Raw genomic sequence first — 15817 nt, forward strand, 5'->3', positions numbered from 1 at the left:
AAATTGCTGCCCTCGGCTTCGCCTCGGGCTTCAAACTTTTTCCCACACGGAGAAAAAGTCGTACTTTTCACTCTAGATATACAAATAACAGACTATTATGTTGCGCATTTACGGCGAAACGCGGTAATAGATTTTCAAGAAATTTGACAGGTATGTTCCTTTTTTAATTGCACGTCGACGTATATACAAGGTTTTTGGAAACTGCATTTCAAGGATAATATAAAAGGAAAAAGGAGCCTCCTTCATACGCCAATATTACCGTAAAAATCAGACTATAGAATTATTCATCATAGATCAGCTGTCTAGTGGACTATAATACTACCTGTTCAAAAACATCGAACATCTTGAAAATTGTATCTTTCCATCAACGTTGTAGACAGTTGCAGCCAGACCTGATAACAGCGCTCACACTCACATTCCGGGACGACACGTCACGGTACGATAGGACAGAAAGCTCTATGTTTATTTAGGATTTTTTCTAGACATTTTAAATTGATAAATTATTTATTAATTTTTGAGAAAACATAACAATAGGATTTTTTAGGACAATCTAGGATTTTTTCTAGACATTTTAAATTGATAAATTATTTATTAATTTTTGAGAAAACATAACAATAGGTCAATGTAACTTACTGAGCGCGAGGTCCACTGTTCACAGAACTACTAGTAAAGGAAAGAATCTGCTTATACAGGTAGGGGATAGGAAATTCACGAATGACGCATCACCACGTCTCAACTACTCAACTCATTAACTTGACATTTTGCATACAGATTCTTAATTTACCGAGGATGGTTATAGGCCTATTTTCAGTTTTTCAAGATTTCAGTACGTCAAGATTTTAGTTGGGAAATTTACATTATTCGTGTATCGATACGGAAGACGAGTTTGTATCAACATTGATATGAAATAATTAAGTTGTTTGTATCAAGTTTGATGGGGGACTTGATACGGTATTGAGTTGTTTGTATCAAATCTATACCAAAGGTATATCGTCTAGAATAGGAATAGGAAATTCACGAATGACGGACGCATCATCACGTCTCAACTACTCAACTCATTAACTCCAATTTTTACTTTCCTTGCCCTATTACCATAGGTAAGGAAAGTATTGCATTCCGAAAAAATTAAGGTACCCCAACTTTTAATTTCTATACGTTTCAAGGTCCCCTGAGTCCAAAAAAGTGGTTTTTGGGTATTGGTCTGTATGCGTGTGTATGAGGGTATGTATGTACACAGAGTATATGTCTCTGAACACGATATACGGAATAAACATACAATTAACGGAATGACTTGAAATTTGGAACTTAAAGTCCTCCTTACAATATAAGGATCCGACACGAACAATTTCGATCAAATGTAATTCAAGATGGCGGCTAAAATGGCGAGAATGTTGTCAAAAACAGGGTTTTTCGTGATTTTCTCGGAAACGGCTCCAACGATTTTGATCAAATTTATACCTAAAATAGTCATTAATAAGCTCTATCAACTGCCACAAGTCCCATATCTGTAAAAATTTCAGGAGCTCCGCCCCATCTATGCAAAGTTTGATTTTAGATTCTCAATTATCAGGCTTCAGATACAATTTAAACAAAAAATCTCAAGTGGAAAAGATTGAGCATGAAAATCTCTACAATTAATGTTCAGTGACATTTTCAACTAAAATTGTAAATAAGCTTGAAATTCGAGAAAATGTGTTTATTCAATAATGCAAACTGTTGGCAACTGTTGATTCTTTTAAATGATTCACTATGAAGAGATAGCAGACCTCATGCTTGTCTCCAGCGTTATTGTCCTGTCACCCGCTGGCTCATATCTTTGAATAGTAGTAGACTTGAGATGCGCGTGAACACTAGCGTCAGGTGATCAATTTTCATAACGGCAAGGAAAGTTGTGTGAGTGCGCCACACCAGATTTTGTAATTATAAACTAGCGGAGCACAGGTTACCAGCTAGTCCTAACTAAAATATTGAAACAACATTCATAAATTATGTTTATGTTAAACTAATAATTATGTTAAATCTAAACTACATACTAGATACGTACTACTATACATAACTTACTCGTTACTCACCACACATGTTGTTATATAGTGTACTAGCCGTCAGGCTCGCTTCGCTCGCCATATCCGTCTAGCCAGGGGTCCGCCCCCTGGACCCCCGACTGGATCATCTAAGAATGGGATCAGCAGGCTCGCTTCGCTCGCCTGCATTTTTCATTTGAGCATTTTTATCATATGTTAGGACAATCCTGTCGGGGGTCCAGACTAAACGGCTGGCTAAACGGATATGGCGAGCGAAGCGAGCCTGACTGCTAGTAATATAATATTCCCAGGATTGAAGTAGCAGTGCTTAATCAATTTTTCCGCGATAAATGCATTTAAATCTTCAAATTGGTGCCAACCTAACAAAGTCAACTCAACTTAATGCCAACCTGACAAAATTATTAATTTAGTTGCCAGTTAACAACTGTTTCGAAGAGGTACTCTATCTAGATTATAGTTCTATAGTAACATAATATGGTATGGAAATTTCAATTATAATTGAGGAGCTGGGTAGAAAAACGACCCGAGGCCACTTGTGTCGTTTTTCCGCAACACGCTTCATTCTATCCGCCATTAAATTCTGAACAGATTGGTACATAAAATGTTGTTGTATCTTGAAAAATGATTGAGTTATGAAAATTTTTTGTTTGTGTGGCAAACCTGAAATTATTCAGCTGACAAGCTGTGAGCCAGCAGCCACTGAAATCCTTATTTTGTTTTCTTACAAAAGAAGAAGCTGATTGATTGAGTACTTTATTTATGTAGATTACAGTATATACTGGCTTATCCACTTATATACAATAGCTTACAATACAGCAAAACTATAGATGAATTTACATAATATAGACTAAGAAAATAATTATTGAACTGTATATGATATGAAAAAAGCAAATTGGAATAACTATACAAGATTATATTGTAATGGATCTACATAAATTGGCGGAGCTTTGGACATATCAATGTCCATTCTTCGGAAAGAATATTAAAAATATCCTTCCAACTAACTCTCTACCAAATGAATGGTATAAGAAGATCATTAATACATCCAAGGGAACCAATTATCCTCTAGATGATGGAAATAATGAAGAAGACGCTCCTGAAGAAGAATCCGATGCTGAAAACATGGGTGTATGAATTTCCCGAAAATCAGAACAGTACCATGTAACATTCCAGAGTCTTGATTATGGGAAGACGTGTTCAAGAAGAAAATATCATCTTCATTGTTCACTTCCAAATGACATTTTTCAGATCTTTATTACCTACTTATTAATTATCCAATATCATGAGCAATATATTATCATTATCACTACTCTTGATACGGGTCTTTCATCATTTTATTGAACCTCTGAACATGTAACAACCAGGGTTATGGAAAAACGACCTGAGACAACACACCTTATATCAATTATATCATTAGCCTTGGATTACTGGCTAATTATGAATAATAGCATTGAAATAGTATAAAAAGATCAATAAAGTTCAAATACTTGCAAGAATATTGCAATCTGATGAAATAATGAAGATGTGTACTAAATATTTCAAACTCAATTTACACAAAACTTGATTTCTTGACTCAGGTCGTTTTTCCACCCAACTCCTCAATTAAGAGATTGGGAGAAAAAGAATATACATGCTAAAAGACGAACTTTAAACCCTTAAAAACAACCCTTAGAGTTAAAATATTGCCAAAAGATTTCTTAGTGCGCCTCTAAAGGGCCAACTGAACATACCTACCAAATTTGAACGTTCTTGGTCCAATAGATTTTTAGTTATGCGAGTGAGTGAGTGAGTGCCATTTCGCTTTTATATATATAGATAACAACTCAAAATCTTCTAGCATCTTTTCTCCATATACTTAAATTCTCCTCCAGTATTTTCTCCCAGTAAAAACATTTCTTTCAATTTCTTTTTTCATTCTCATCTGCTAGGACAGAAGAAAAGTGCACATTTCATTTCAAAAATGGCCGCCTTCCAAGTTTGCACACGCAAAACTAAGAAGTAAAAAGTGAAGAGGGGCCGATTAAAGAGTCTGAGAGAGAGAGAGAGAAAGATTAAGAGAGAGGCAGATTGTAAGTGCACTCTTCAACCACAGTGATATTCACTTTAATCTGTCAGTATGCCTGATGGATAACATATATGCTTTCCATTCATTCAATAGTGACAGTTCGAAGACAATCTCAGTGCGGTACTATCGATTCCATTGAAAACAATCGTTCATGAAGCTTTTTACTCATGTTCAGATATTTCCCTTTCTTCTTCTTCCGTTTCTCTCTCTTTGTCTACTACTTTCACCTGTTATTCTCCTGCTATAGGGAGGTCCACGTTATAATGGCAGTGGAGAAAGATAGGAGGACGAAGTTGCCGAACCTCTGTCTTGTCAATGCCTACTATAGGCGGTAGCTGTATTCTTCTTCTTTCTCTCATTTTTATTTTTGGTAGAGAGTTAGTGGGGAGGATATTTTTAATATTCTTTCCGAAGAATGGACATTGATATGTCCAAAGCTCCGCCAATTTATGTAGATGCATAACAATATTATTATCTATAGTTATTATATTACAAATTGCTTTTTCATATCATATACAGTTCAATAATTATTTTCTTAGTCTATATTATGTAAATTCATCTATAATGTTGCTGTATTGTAAGCTATTATATATAAGTGTATGAGCCAGTATATATTGTAATCTACATAAATAAAGTACTCAATCAATCTCTCTCTCTCTCTCTCTCTGGTAGAGAGTTAGTGGGAAGGATATTTTTAATATTCTTTCCGAAGAATGGACATTGATATGTCCAAAGCTCCGCCAATTTATGTAGATGCATAACAATATAATTATCCATAGTTATTATATTACAAATTACTTTTTCATATCATATACTTTCAATAATTATTTTCTTAGTCTATATTATGTAAATTCATCTATAATTTTGCTGTATTGTAAGCTATTGTATATAAGTGTATAAGCCAGTATATATTGTAATCTACATAAATAAAGTACTCAATCAATCAATCAATTTGTCTACTACTTTCACCTGTTATTCTTCTGCTATAGTGAGGTTCACGTTATAATGGCAATGAAGAAAGATAGGAGGACGAAGTTGCCGAACCTCTGTCTTGTCAATGCCTACTATAGGCGGTAGCTGATATTCTTCTTTTCTCTCATTTTTATTTTTGGTGGAGAGTTAGTGGGGAGGATATTTTTAATATTCTTTCCGAAGAATGGACATTGATATGTCCAAAGCTCCGCCAATTTATGTACATGCATAACAATATAATTATCTATAGTTATTATATTACAAATTACTTCTTCATATCATACACAGTTCAATAATTATTTTCTTAGTCTATATCATGTAAATTAATCTATAATGTTGCTGTATTGTAAGCTATTGTATATAAGTGTATAAGCCAGTATATATTGTAATCTACATAAATAAAGTACTCAATCAATCAATCAATTTGTCTACTACTTTCACCTGTTATTCTTCTGCTAAAGTGAGGTCCACGTTATAATGGCAGTGGAGAAAGATAGGAGGACAAAGTTGCCGAACCTCTGTCTTGTCAATGCCTACTATAGGCGGTAGCTGATATTCTTCTTCTTTCTCTCATTTTTATTTTTGGTAGAGAGTTATTGGGGAGGATATTTTTAATATTCTTTCCGAAGAATGGACATTGATATGTCCAAAGCTCCGCCAATTTATGTAGATGCATAACAATATGATTATCTATAGTTATTATATTACAAATTACTTTTTCCTACAGTTACGTTGAAAAGTGGCCATTGCTGCACTGATTACAGAACGCAAAGAATCACTTTTCCGCTCTAGTGCGGGAAAAATTTTTCTGCACTCCAGATTTGCAACATGGCAACGCAAAATACTTAGTAGGTTATATGGAGCAACAGTGCAGCAAAATCAAAATGAAGTTGGTAACAGTGACTGCTGTGGCTGCTATAGTGAGCAGAGGTGCAACCAAGCACAACGCGCTAATTATTATTCATTATATATTATAACCAAGGACAACGAGGACTTTAGGATTTTAGGATTAAGGTTTTTATCAATAATAAAATTACACAGAAAAACATTTGATGCATTTCAGGCAATTTTACCCATAATTACCCACTTTTCATATTCAATGGTAACTGTAGGAAAAACTTAATGTGAAATACGTGCGCAAAGTTCCTCTGCTGCACTCAAGAAACCATTCCTACTACTTTCACTTGTTATTCTCCCACTATAGTGAGGTCCACGTTATAATGGCAGTGGAGAAAGATAGAAAAAAACGTTGCCGAACCTCTGTCTTGTCAATGCCTACTATAGACGGTAGCTGATATTCTTCTTCTTTCTCTCATTTTTCTTCTTCTCTACTACTTTCACCTGTTATTCTTCTGCTATAGTGAGGTCCACGTTATAATGGCAATGGAGAAAGATATGAGAAAAACGTTGCCAAACGTCTGTATAGAAAATGCCATGTATAGACGGTAGCTGATTGATTGATTGAGTACTTTATTTATGTAGATTACAATATATACTGGCTTATACACTTATATACAACAGCTTACAATACAGCTAAATTATAGATGAATTTACATAATATAGACTAAGAAAATAATTATTGAATTGTTTATGATATGAAAAAGCAATTTGTAATATAATAACTATAGATAATTATATTGTTATGCATCTACATAAATTGGCGGAGCTTTGGACATATCAATATCCATTCTTCTGAAAGAATATTAAAAATATCCACCCCTGCTGATACAGATTTATTGATAATATTAACTGTTCATTCTCGTTTAAAATAATCAATTATATTTTATTAAGCAAGAAATTATATTTTTCATTAATTTCATAATTAAAATGTAATATTTTGTTGATTAATTCATTATTCCAGATTGTTAATAAACGATCTGGCAACAGAGCAAAGCGAGAAAGAGATAGCGCTATCCACTTTGTTGAATGATAGACAATGATAGCAATACCATTGCTAATCAAACACTGCCATTATAATGTGGACCTTACTAGAGTGCTATTCCTCTTTCTTTTTCTTCTGTCTTTCAAAAATATTTGAATTGATATTTTTTAAATAATTTTCCGGGAGTATACAATTATGGACCGATTTCCGAGCTCGGAATTTAGCTAAGTTCTAGACTTTAAACAGCTGGAGTCAGAAAATTGGCTTTCCGAAATGGGGCGTAGTCGCAGTTTTTATGATAATCTTTATTTTCTCATTTCTATAATTGGAAAGCCAATTTCTATCATTTTCTAATTTTAAACCGAGCGAAGTGAGGTCTAAGATTCAAGTCGACGGTTTGGCATTTCTCTTAATGTTCAAATGTTTGAATATTTAAATGTTGCGCATTTACGGCGAAACGCGGTAATAGATTTTCATGAAATTTGACAGGTATGTTCCTTTTTAAATTGCGCGTCGACGTATATACAAGGTTTTTGGAAATTTTGCAATTCAAAGATAATATAAAAGGAAAAAGAAGCCTCCTTCATACGCCAATATTTAGAGTAAGAATCAGACTATAGAATTATTCATCATAAATCAGCTGACAAGTTGGATTACACAGATGTGTGGAGAAGCCAGTCTATTGCTGTATTTCCATAAGGTCTATAGTTTCAATCAGGTACTTGTGGATGAGAATACTGCGTGAGGTCTACTGTCCACAGAACTACTAGTTTCTATAATTGAAAACGTTTTTCATTGACGAAATCAAACATTCCTGAATAATTGAAAATAGCTGAAACTTTACACTATTCTCTCTTCATTTTATTTCGAGTTCAATTTTTCAGTTTTTCGAAATTTAATTTCAACGTGGATTACGACTATGCCTCGTTTCGGAAAGCCAATTTTCTGACTCCAGCTGTTTAAAGTCTAGAACTTAGCTAAATCCCGAGCTCGGAAACCGGCCCTAAACTTTTTCAAAGAACCAATAGGAATTCAGTACTAATAGAAATAGTGTAGATAGAACAAATAATTGATATAGATCTTGATAAAACAAGTTGAAATAGATGCAAGATAAAGTTGAGATAGATAGAGTTGATAAAACAAGTTGTTATAGATCTTTATAAAACAACCATTGTCCATTTGGACAATGGTTTTCATCAATAATATTATTTATATATTTTTTTCACAGGAATTGAACTCACCATGGTTTCAAAAGTATTATTATGATGTCATCAAGGTCTTGAGTGAAATATTCATTCTTTTATTCATTTATACAATGATACATATGCTGATACCATCAAATGAAACTTCACTTGGTATTGAATGTTTGTTGGAATGAAACAAGAAACATAATTTATTCTTTAGTTGATGTTGAATATTTTTGACATTAATCAGGAAGCATAATTCCCTGTTTAAAAATAATTATTTTGAATATAGATTTATTTAATTTATTGAACAAGAGTCACATCAATATTACTTCATTTTCACCACTTTTAGATATACATTAACACTTCATTTATTTCATTTTCTCTTATCACTTTTTGGCACTTTCCGTTCCCGGTTCCTGTTCTTGACGTTGGTGACGTCATAGAAATCACTTCCGGTCTTCTTGCGCTTCATCTTCCTCAGCAGAGCCCTCCTCTGCTTACTGGTCAGATTGGCATCCACCTTCTTAGCAGCTGCATCCTCATCGGCCATCACCTTCTTCCTGACATCGGCCACCTGCTCCTCGTCCTCATCCTCACTGAACATATCTGATGAATCACCATCCTCAGCCGCCATCCTCCTTTTCTGAGCCGCCTCCTCCTTCTTCTGCTTGGCCTCCTCCAGATCACGCTCCAAGGTCTCAGTGTCCAACAACTCCTCCTCACCTGGGAACTCAGGGATGACACGTATCTTCCGGAAATCCTGAACTAGTTTGAAATCAGCTGGCAGTTTCTTGACACTGGAACCCTGATCAGCTGATGTGGTGTCTCCAGCTGGTTCAGCCACACCTTCCTTTGCAGGAACTGTTTCAGTTTCCTCTACAACACCTCCCTCCCCAGAAATGGTTGCATCCTCCTTGGACAATGGATTCTCAAACCCAGCTGGTGCTGTGTAGAAAGGCAACTTGCCACGCTGCCAGTCATTCAACAACATCTTGGAGATTGCTGTAGCATCAGGCTCACCACCCTTCAACAGTTTTCCACTTTTTATAGACATCTGCTTCAGAAAATCATCACAGTTCTCCCAGTGCTCAATGCCATAGGTGCGACTCAGATGCTCAGCTTTCACCCTCTCCAACAAGGCAGGGATGTATTGTTCAGGGTAGGTAACCAGCTCCACCCTCACCACACCCTTCAACACCTTCTCTGTATCGCTCTCATTTTGTGCTGTGTTATACACAACACCAGGACAATCTATCAGATAGATGCGGCGCATAAGTGTAATATACTGCCAGACTTTGGTCTCCCCAGCAATGGGTGCAACCTTGCACACCTTCTTTGCACGCAATGCATTGATCACTGAAGATTTACCCACATTGGGATACCCAACAAACCCAACACTGATCTGCTTCCTATCGGTGTGCAACTTGGCAAACTGGCGCAAAAGATTGATGACAGCACCTTTCCCAAACGGATGCTTCATGGAGGCATGGAAGGCAATTGTGGGATACTCCTTGCTGAGAATGGCCACCCATCTCTGGGTTACCCAGGTGGGAATGAGATCCACCTTGTTGAGGACAAACACCAGATGTTTGTTGGGTTTCTCCTTCTTGAGGAACTCCTCAATATGCTTTGACCTGGTGCCCTGAGGATCCCTGGCATCCAACACCATGAGGATGACATCTGATGAATCAATTACTTTGTACAGCTCATTCCAAATTCGCTTGCTCATGCCGGCTGACATGATCCAATCCCTGGCGGCCGCCTTGACTCCAGTGTCCTCTTTCACCCGATCATAATCCTTGTCCTCAGTGTAGCTCTCCGCCGAACTCTGGATCACCTCCTTCAGGTGCTCCTCGTCCTTCACCTTCAAGTTTGGTCGTTTCCTTGTCTTCTTGGCACCGAAAGTATTCTCGAAAGACTCGGTGTCCAAGATGTGTACCCGGGAATTCTTAGCGGTCTCATTGAGTAGGGTGATGGGGAGTTTTGTCATTTTCATTACCATGTCGTAGGGGTTCTTCACAGCTTGGCCCAACTCTTCCTGGAACTTTTGCAGAGCTTTTTGACCAATCACACGTGAGTTTTCAAACCATTTGCGGTTGGGCTCCACTCTGGCCACTGCTCCTGAAGCTACACGCCCCTGAAATTCAAACAACAAACTTTATTTACAAACAAAATTTTGTAAAATACAGAGATTGGTAAATAGAAGGATAATCACTTTCAACTGTCCTTATGCAGAACAGTAATGGTTCCTATTCATCCAGTGCTGATAATCTGAAGTAAAACCCACAAGTTAGATATTGAATAAACCTGTGGAAATCATTATTACCACTTATTTACCAACAACATCTTTTTCAGAAACTATTTTTAGTGGCTAGATATAATTGACCTCTAATAAACTCTCAACAAGATCTACTTTTCAAATGTTTAGACACTGATGTTACTGTAACAACTAAATCTACTATATGAAGAATGTCTGACAGCTGATTTGTGATTTGTAATAAATTCTGTGAAGTATCCACAAATCATTGTATGCAATGGTAGCTGATGACAGCTATAGTGCGGTCCACGTTATAATGACAGTATTTGATCAACTTTGGTTTTGCTATACTTGTCTATCATTCGACAAAGCCGGTGGTACTATCCTTTTCTAGGTCCACAACAATGCCAATTATGTTTTTGACAGTGTAGAAATATAATTAATTAATGCGGAGAATTGGCATCGCTATTCTTCTGTCTTCATCCACTGCCATTATAACGTGGACCTCACTATAGGTGATTTCAGATGTAATAAAGCACTACAATTTTTTTATGTATTTTCAATGCTATCATAGAAAAAAGCGAAGGAATGAGTCAATTTCATTGGCCGATGAGCTTGATTGTATTATGGTTCAACGAATATGTGTTGAAAATTTAAAGTTGATTCATGTAAGCATTCAAAAATTATAATGGATTCATACACCTGCAGGTAGGAACCATGCAGTCCTATCAATTCTACTGACTAGTTCCTGAAGCTCACTATACAGCCCCCATTCATTATGAGGGTGTCTTAGAACTGCATGTTTCAATTTGTCTAGTGTATGAACATAACCTAAAAGGTTCTGTTCAATTGAGCTTTAAGGTAAAATGAAAGATTGGGGAAGTTAGGCTTTGAATTTTCAATGGCAAAATGTTGATATTATCTGAGAAACACAAAGGATGCTCACCTGAAACGGAGCAGCATGTATGATACGGCCGACCCGGTTGCGTTTGGGCTTGAAGTTGCGATACATCTGCAGCCGATTGATGGTCGACCTGTCTCTGACCTTGGCCACACCCTTGACCCCCTCCCTGGGTCGGTTGGGGTTCATGCTGTGCGACGCCCGGTAGATGCCTTCGCGCCGCGGCGCCTTTGTCTCCGACTTTGTTTTTGCCATTTTGTTGTGTTTGGACTAGTCTGAGATCTGCAACAGAGAAATACAAAAGTAGACATTAGTGGAGTTGATTTTTGCCATTCAGAGTTTCTGTAATCTAAAACAGATGGAAGGAGAATGAAAATTGGAAAATTAGTGGACTTGGTTTTTGCCATTCTGAGGTGCTGTATTAGTCTACGTTTCATTCATTAGTATTTGTTTATTTGTTGTTGTTTGTGTATTTTATTACTGAACTGTGCCTGAAAAGCATAAGAATACATTATATAGTCAGCAATCTGAGACACAGATAGCCAAAAAGTGGACTTGGTTTTTGCCATAATGAGTTTGGATTGGGGCCACCAGATCATAGAACCAAAAGCCTTCCCTGGTCATGGTTGACCTATGATTAATCACAATTAAAATTCAACTTTTTTGCACAAAAGCCAGCTAAATATTAATTGTGATTAATTCCATGAGAACCAAGAGCCTTCCCTGATTGGTTCTCCTGAAATTAATCACGTTTCAAATTCTAACTTGAGGATTTTAGAGCAACTGAGGCTAATTGTTGCTAATAAACAAAACCTCTATTCCGGACTGACTTTTAAATTATTTCCAATCACCAATCAAAATCAGTTTCAATCATGATATTCTACCAATAATTAGTCCATTCTATTCAAGTGTTCTATTCTATTTAATGTCTCTTACAATTGACCTCGGAACCATGGACACAACCTTGTTCCAGCTTAAACTTTGTAACATCTTAAATCTGGGTAGATGAAAAGCCCTAACAGAAATAGTAATAGGTCTAAAAATAAAGTAATTGGCTAATATCGCCAAGCAGATAATAATCAAGATAAGATAGCATCAGCTTGTTCTGGCTAAATGGTACAAGAACTTAAAAAGGATTTGAAGGAAGTTTACTACTCATAAATATATTATTTATAAAATATTTGAAGATTGAGGTTAGGTAGATGTATTCACAGATCGGTGACCTAGAGATCGATCAAACCGAAGAACGTAGAATCTGACCAAAACCCCTTGGCAGAGCTTTATTGCATTCGGATGGTGTGCAATGTGAAAAAACACCCGTCCACGTGGCTAATTATTAGTTAGCATGGAATTAATATTAATATATATAATATTAACTAGCATGCAAAGAGCATAAATAAAAAACCAAATAAAAATAATTTAATGTATTCAGGAAATAAGAGTTACCAGGCGCATGAATACCTAATAAAATTTGCATGCACCAATAGTAAAACGGCAGTTAATAGGCGGCAACTGTAGGCCAATTCAAAAATATTTATATATATTTATATAATTGTAGTAGATTTTGTGTAAAAATTTGTGTAATCTATGTTATCAATATGGCTCGAATGCAAAGAAATTATTAATCATATAATCTAAGCAATATTTTGGCATTTTTTGTAAGATCTATTTGAATTTAATGGCGGAGGATTGAGATATTTAAATTTTATGCTAATTTGAAAGTCGGAAAGAGAATCTGTAAAACTTGAGAAGGAAGAACCAGCACTCGCCAGCCAGATGCCACCATAAGAGGACCCCAAATATTTTAGAGCGAAGTACCTTATTAATAATTTTGTAAAAGTTAAAGTTAAAGTAAATTATTAAATTTCTTAAGAAGACTTCGTGATGCTATTGTGAAGCAGAAGTCATTTTTCATTTTAATTAAATTTATAACCCCTTGGAGGAGACGATTCCGGCTACCATATTCCCGGACCACATGGAGTTGGATCGACATCGGCGGCTTACAAGAAGATTTTCGACACGTGAGTGATTTAAATTTGAATTTAGTGATGGGCGCCCTAGTGCTTCGAAATAATCTGATGATCAAAGCTAGCTCGCCGAAAGGGTTATTATAAATTAAGAAATTAATAAGAGTAATACTTGCGCAAGTAAAAATTAGTATTAAAGGTATTTAATTGAAAGAAAAATATAGATCAATATTTTAGAAATTTCTATTTAATCAAAGAAGTACGAAATCTAGGCTATCAAACGTATGCATACAATATTAATTTTTGCAATACAATTTGCGATAATTTATCATAGTTCTAATTCACTAGATGAATGGCTCTACCTATTCCGTCAGGTGCCGAATCTTACACCCTGAGATAAAAATATATATTCGATACAATAAATCTACTAAATACTAGAGATTTTAATATATAGATATATTTGGATTATTAGTGGCTAATTTATCAAGCTGATCTTAGAGCACATATTTATGATTGAATTATCCAAGCAGACAAGTATTAGCAAGTACATGTCACAGCTACATGCCAAAGAATGCATATGATTTCAAGATAAAGGCACATGGTAATGATTCGTGCCATAAATCTAGAATATAAAGTTAGCCTGTGATATTTTTATTGATTTCAAATATTGTTCTATTTTTATATTATATTTTTTATCGCTCTATATATATTTTTTGCCTCGACTGATCTTTGCATTATTTATGTAATATATGTGTAAAATTTTCATGGTGTGCAATTTATTTTATATTCCTCATCTCTATAGTATAAGTATCATTTATATATATATATTTATTATTATTGAATTACAAGAGTTATTGGAGAAGCCCATATCTAGGCCTATCAAGATTTTTTAAGACTGAATACTATTAGAAAACCACGCCCTAATTATATTAAATCTCATGCTTTACCGACTGATGCCAAGCAGGAGGCTAATCGTTATTTTAATATAAAGAATAACGTGACATAAAGACATGTCGTGCCAACGTGGGACTGATGATGAGAGCCAAGCTCATTGAATAATTACTTGAAATTAGGTCAATAACCATAGTGAAAATTATAGATAACTTATACGAGTTGTGAGGAAAACTGGCGAAGGAATATTTGTATTACTTTTTGGGGAAACAAGAGCTTTAAATAGAGAGAAATTATATGTTTTAAAGAAAATTTTATATTATTAGTACTGTGAAAAATTACATGTTTATAGAGAGAGATTATATTTTATAAGCCTAAACTGCTATTACTTTCTAGTCAAAAATATATTAGGTGTTTAAGCCGGTTGGAAAATAAGTCGCAGCCTGTAAACTAGCCAAAAATAAATCAACAAAACATTGAGGGCGCTAGAGCATTGTAAAAAACTTAAGTATAAATACCTGGTTGTAAGAGTATCCAAACACTTTACACATCACTGTTCACTGTAAGTCCCGGTTGTGTCTCTTTTTTAAGCATTTTCGCTTATCATTTTTATCACTGTTTAATTAGCATTTATCACATTTGACATAATGAATCACACTCCCGCAAACTCTGAAGTTTCATATATGTACGGCGGTTGCACAGATCCCACTTTGTCGACTCCGAGCACATCAAACCCCACCACGGTAGATGCCAATACGCCACGAGAAAGGGAACCAGGAAGCGTCGGGTCGATAATTTTCGATCCACCAGGTCTGCAACCTCTATCCTCCACTCGAATCGACGCCGCTGACACACCATTGAATCAACGGATAGTAGAGATCAACTTTGAAGGGGGCGAGGAGCAGTCTGCAGAACCCGCATCGCCGGAGGCCGAGTCACACCTGGGCAAACAAAGTATGTTTTCAATCACAGAATTAGATCCGCTTCAAAAGGTAATAATGGAACAAACGAGTAGCACTTTCAACATTATGTTACAAAAAACAATGGATAGTATGATGCAGGAAATTAAAAAGGAGATTGCTACAGTAAAAGAGGAAAATAAACAGACAGTGGAACAGGGTATGAAAGAGACCACAGGCGCTATAAAATCAGTAGAACAACGGTTGGATAATATTGAAACTAAAGTAGAGAGTCATAGGGAAGAGTTAAAAGCAATGATAACCCTACAAAAAGAAAGTCAGGATAAAGTTACGGCAGGATTATCGGAAAGGTTAGATACGGTTACATGTGAACTCAATGAAAGGATAGACAACTTAAATACACAAATCACTACACCTATTCAGGATATAACAAATAACATTAAGGCCGATTGCCACCAAGAAATCCACAAACAAATTACCGTTGCCAATCAAAACTTAACAACTACAGTTGACAAAAATATTAACAATATTAAAGAAATACAAAACAAACAGATTAATATGTCCACAAAAATGAACCAACTGCAAGGTAGCATCAATCAAAACACTGAAACCTGTAAAGCTTTAAATGGAACTCTACTAATTCAGAAATCCACTCTGACTCAACTAAATCAAGAAATAAACGCAAATAAAATTACACATAATAGTCAATGGCAGATCACACAGGAAAAAATAA

At 35.6% G+C, this 15817-nt stretch overlaps 2 protein-coding genes across 6 annotated transcripts in view; one reads left to right on the top strand and one right to left on the bottom strand.

Annotated features, from left to right (window-relative positions):
• LOC111060835 (tyrosine decarboxylase) overlaps positions 1 to 15817 on the top strand; it is a 66913-nt gene that overhangs the window by 18352 nt on the left and 32744 nt on the right. The gene's annotated exons all lie outside the window — the stretch shown is intronic.
• LOC111051900 (nucleolar GTP-binding protein 2) overlaps positions 8239 to 15817 on the bottom strand; it is a 140445-nt gene continuing 132866 nt past the window's right edge. For all 5 annotated transcript variants that reach the window (XM_039440497.1, XM_039440496.1, XM_039440494.1 and 2 more), the window contains exons 2-3: positions 11352 to 11588; positions 8239 to 10285 (exon numbers count right to left, since the gene is read on the bottom strand). In XM_039440497.1, the coding sequence (XP_039296431.1) occupies positions 8522 to 10285; positions 11352 to 11561 (1974 nt within the window). In that variant the 5' untranslated portion in view covers positions 11562 to 11588 and the 3' untranslated portion in view covers positions 8239 to 8521. The remainder of the gene's footprint in view (positions 10286 to 11351; positions 11589 to 15817) is intronic.

This window comes from Nilaparvata lugens, chromosome 14, assembly GCF_014356525.2.
Source record: "Nilaparvata lugens isolate BPH chromosome 14, ASM1435652v1, whole genome shotgun sequence".
Taxonomy (NCBI): Eukaryota; Metazoa; Arthropoda; class Insecta; order Hemiptera; family Delphacidae; genus Nilaparvata; species Nilaparvata lugens.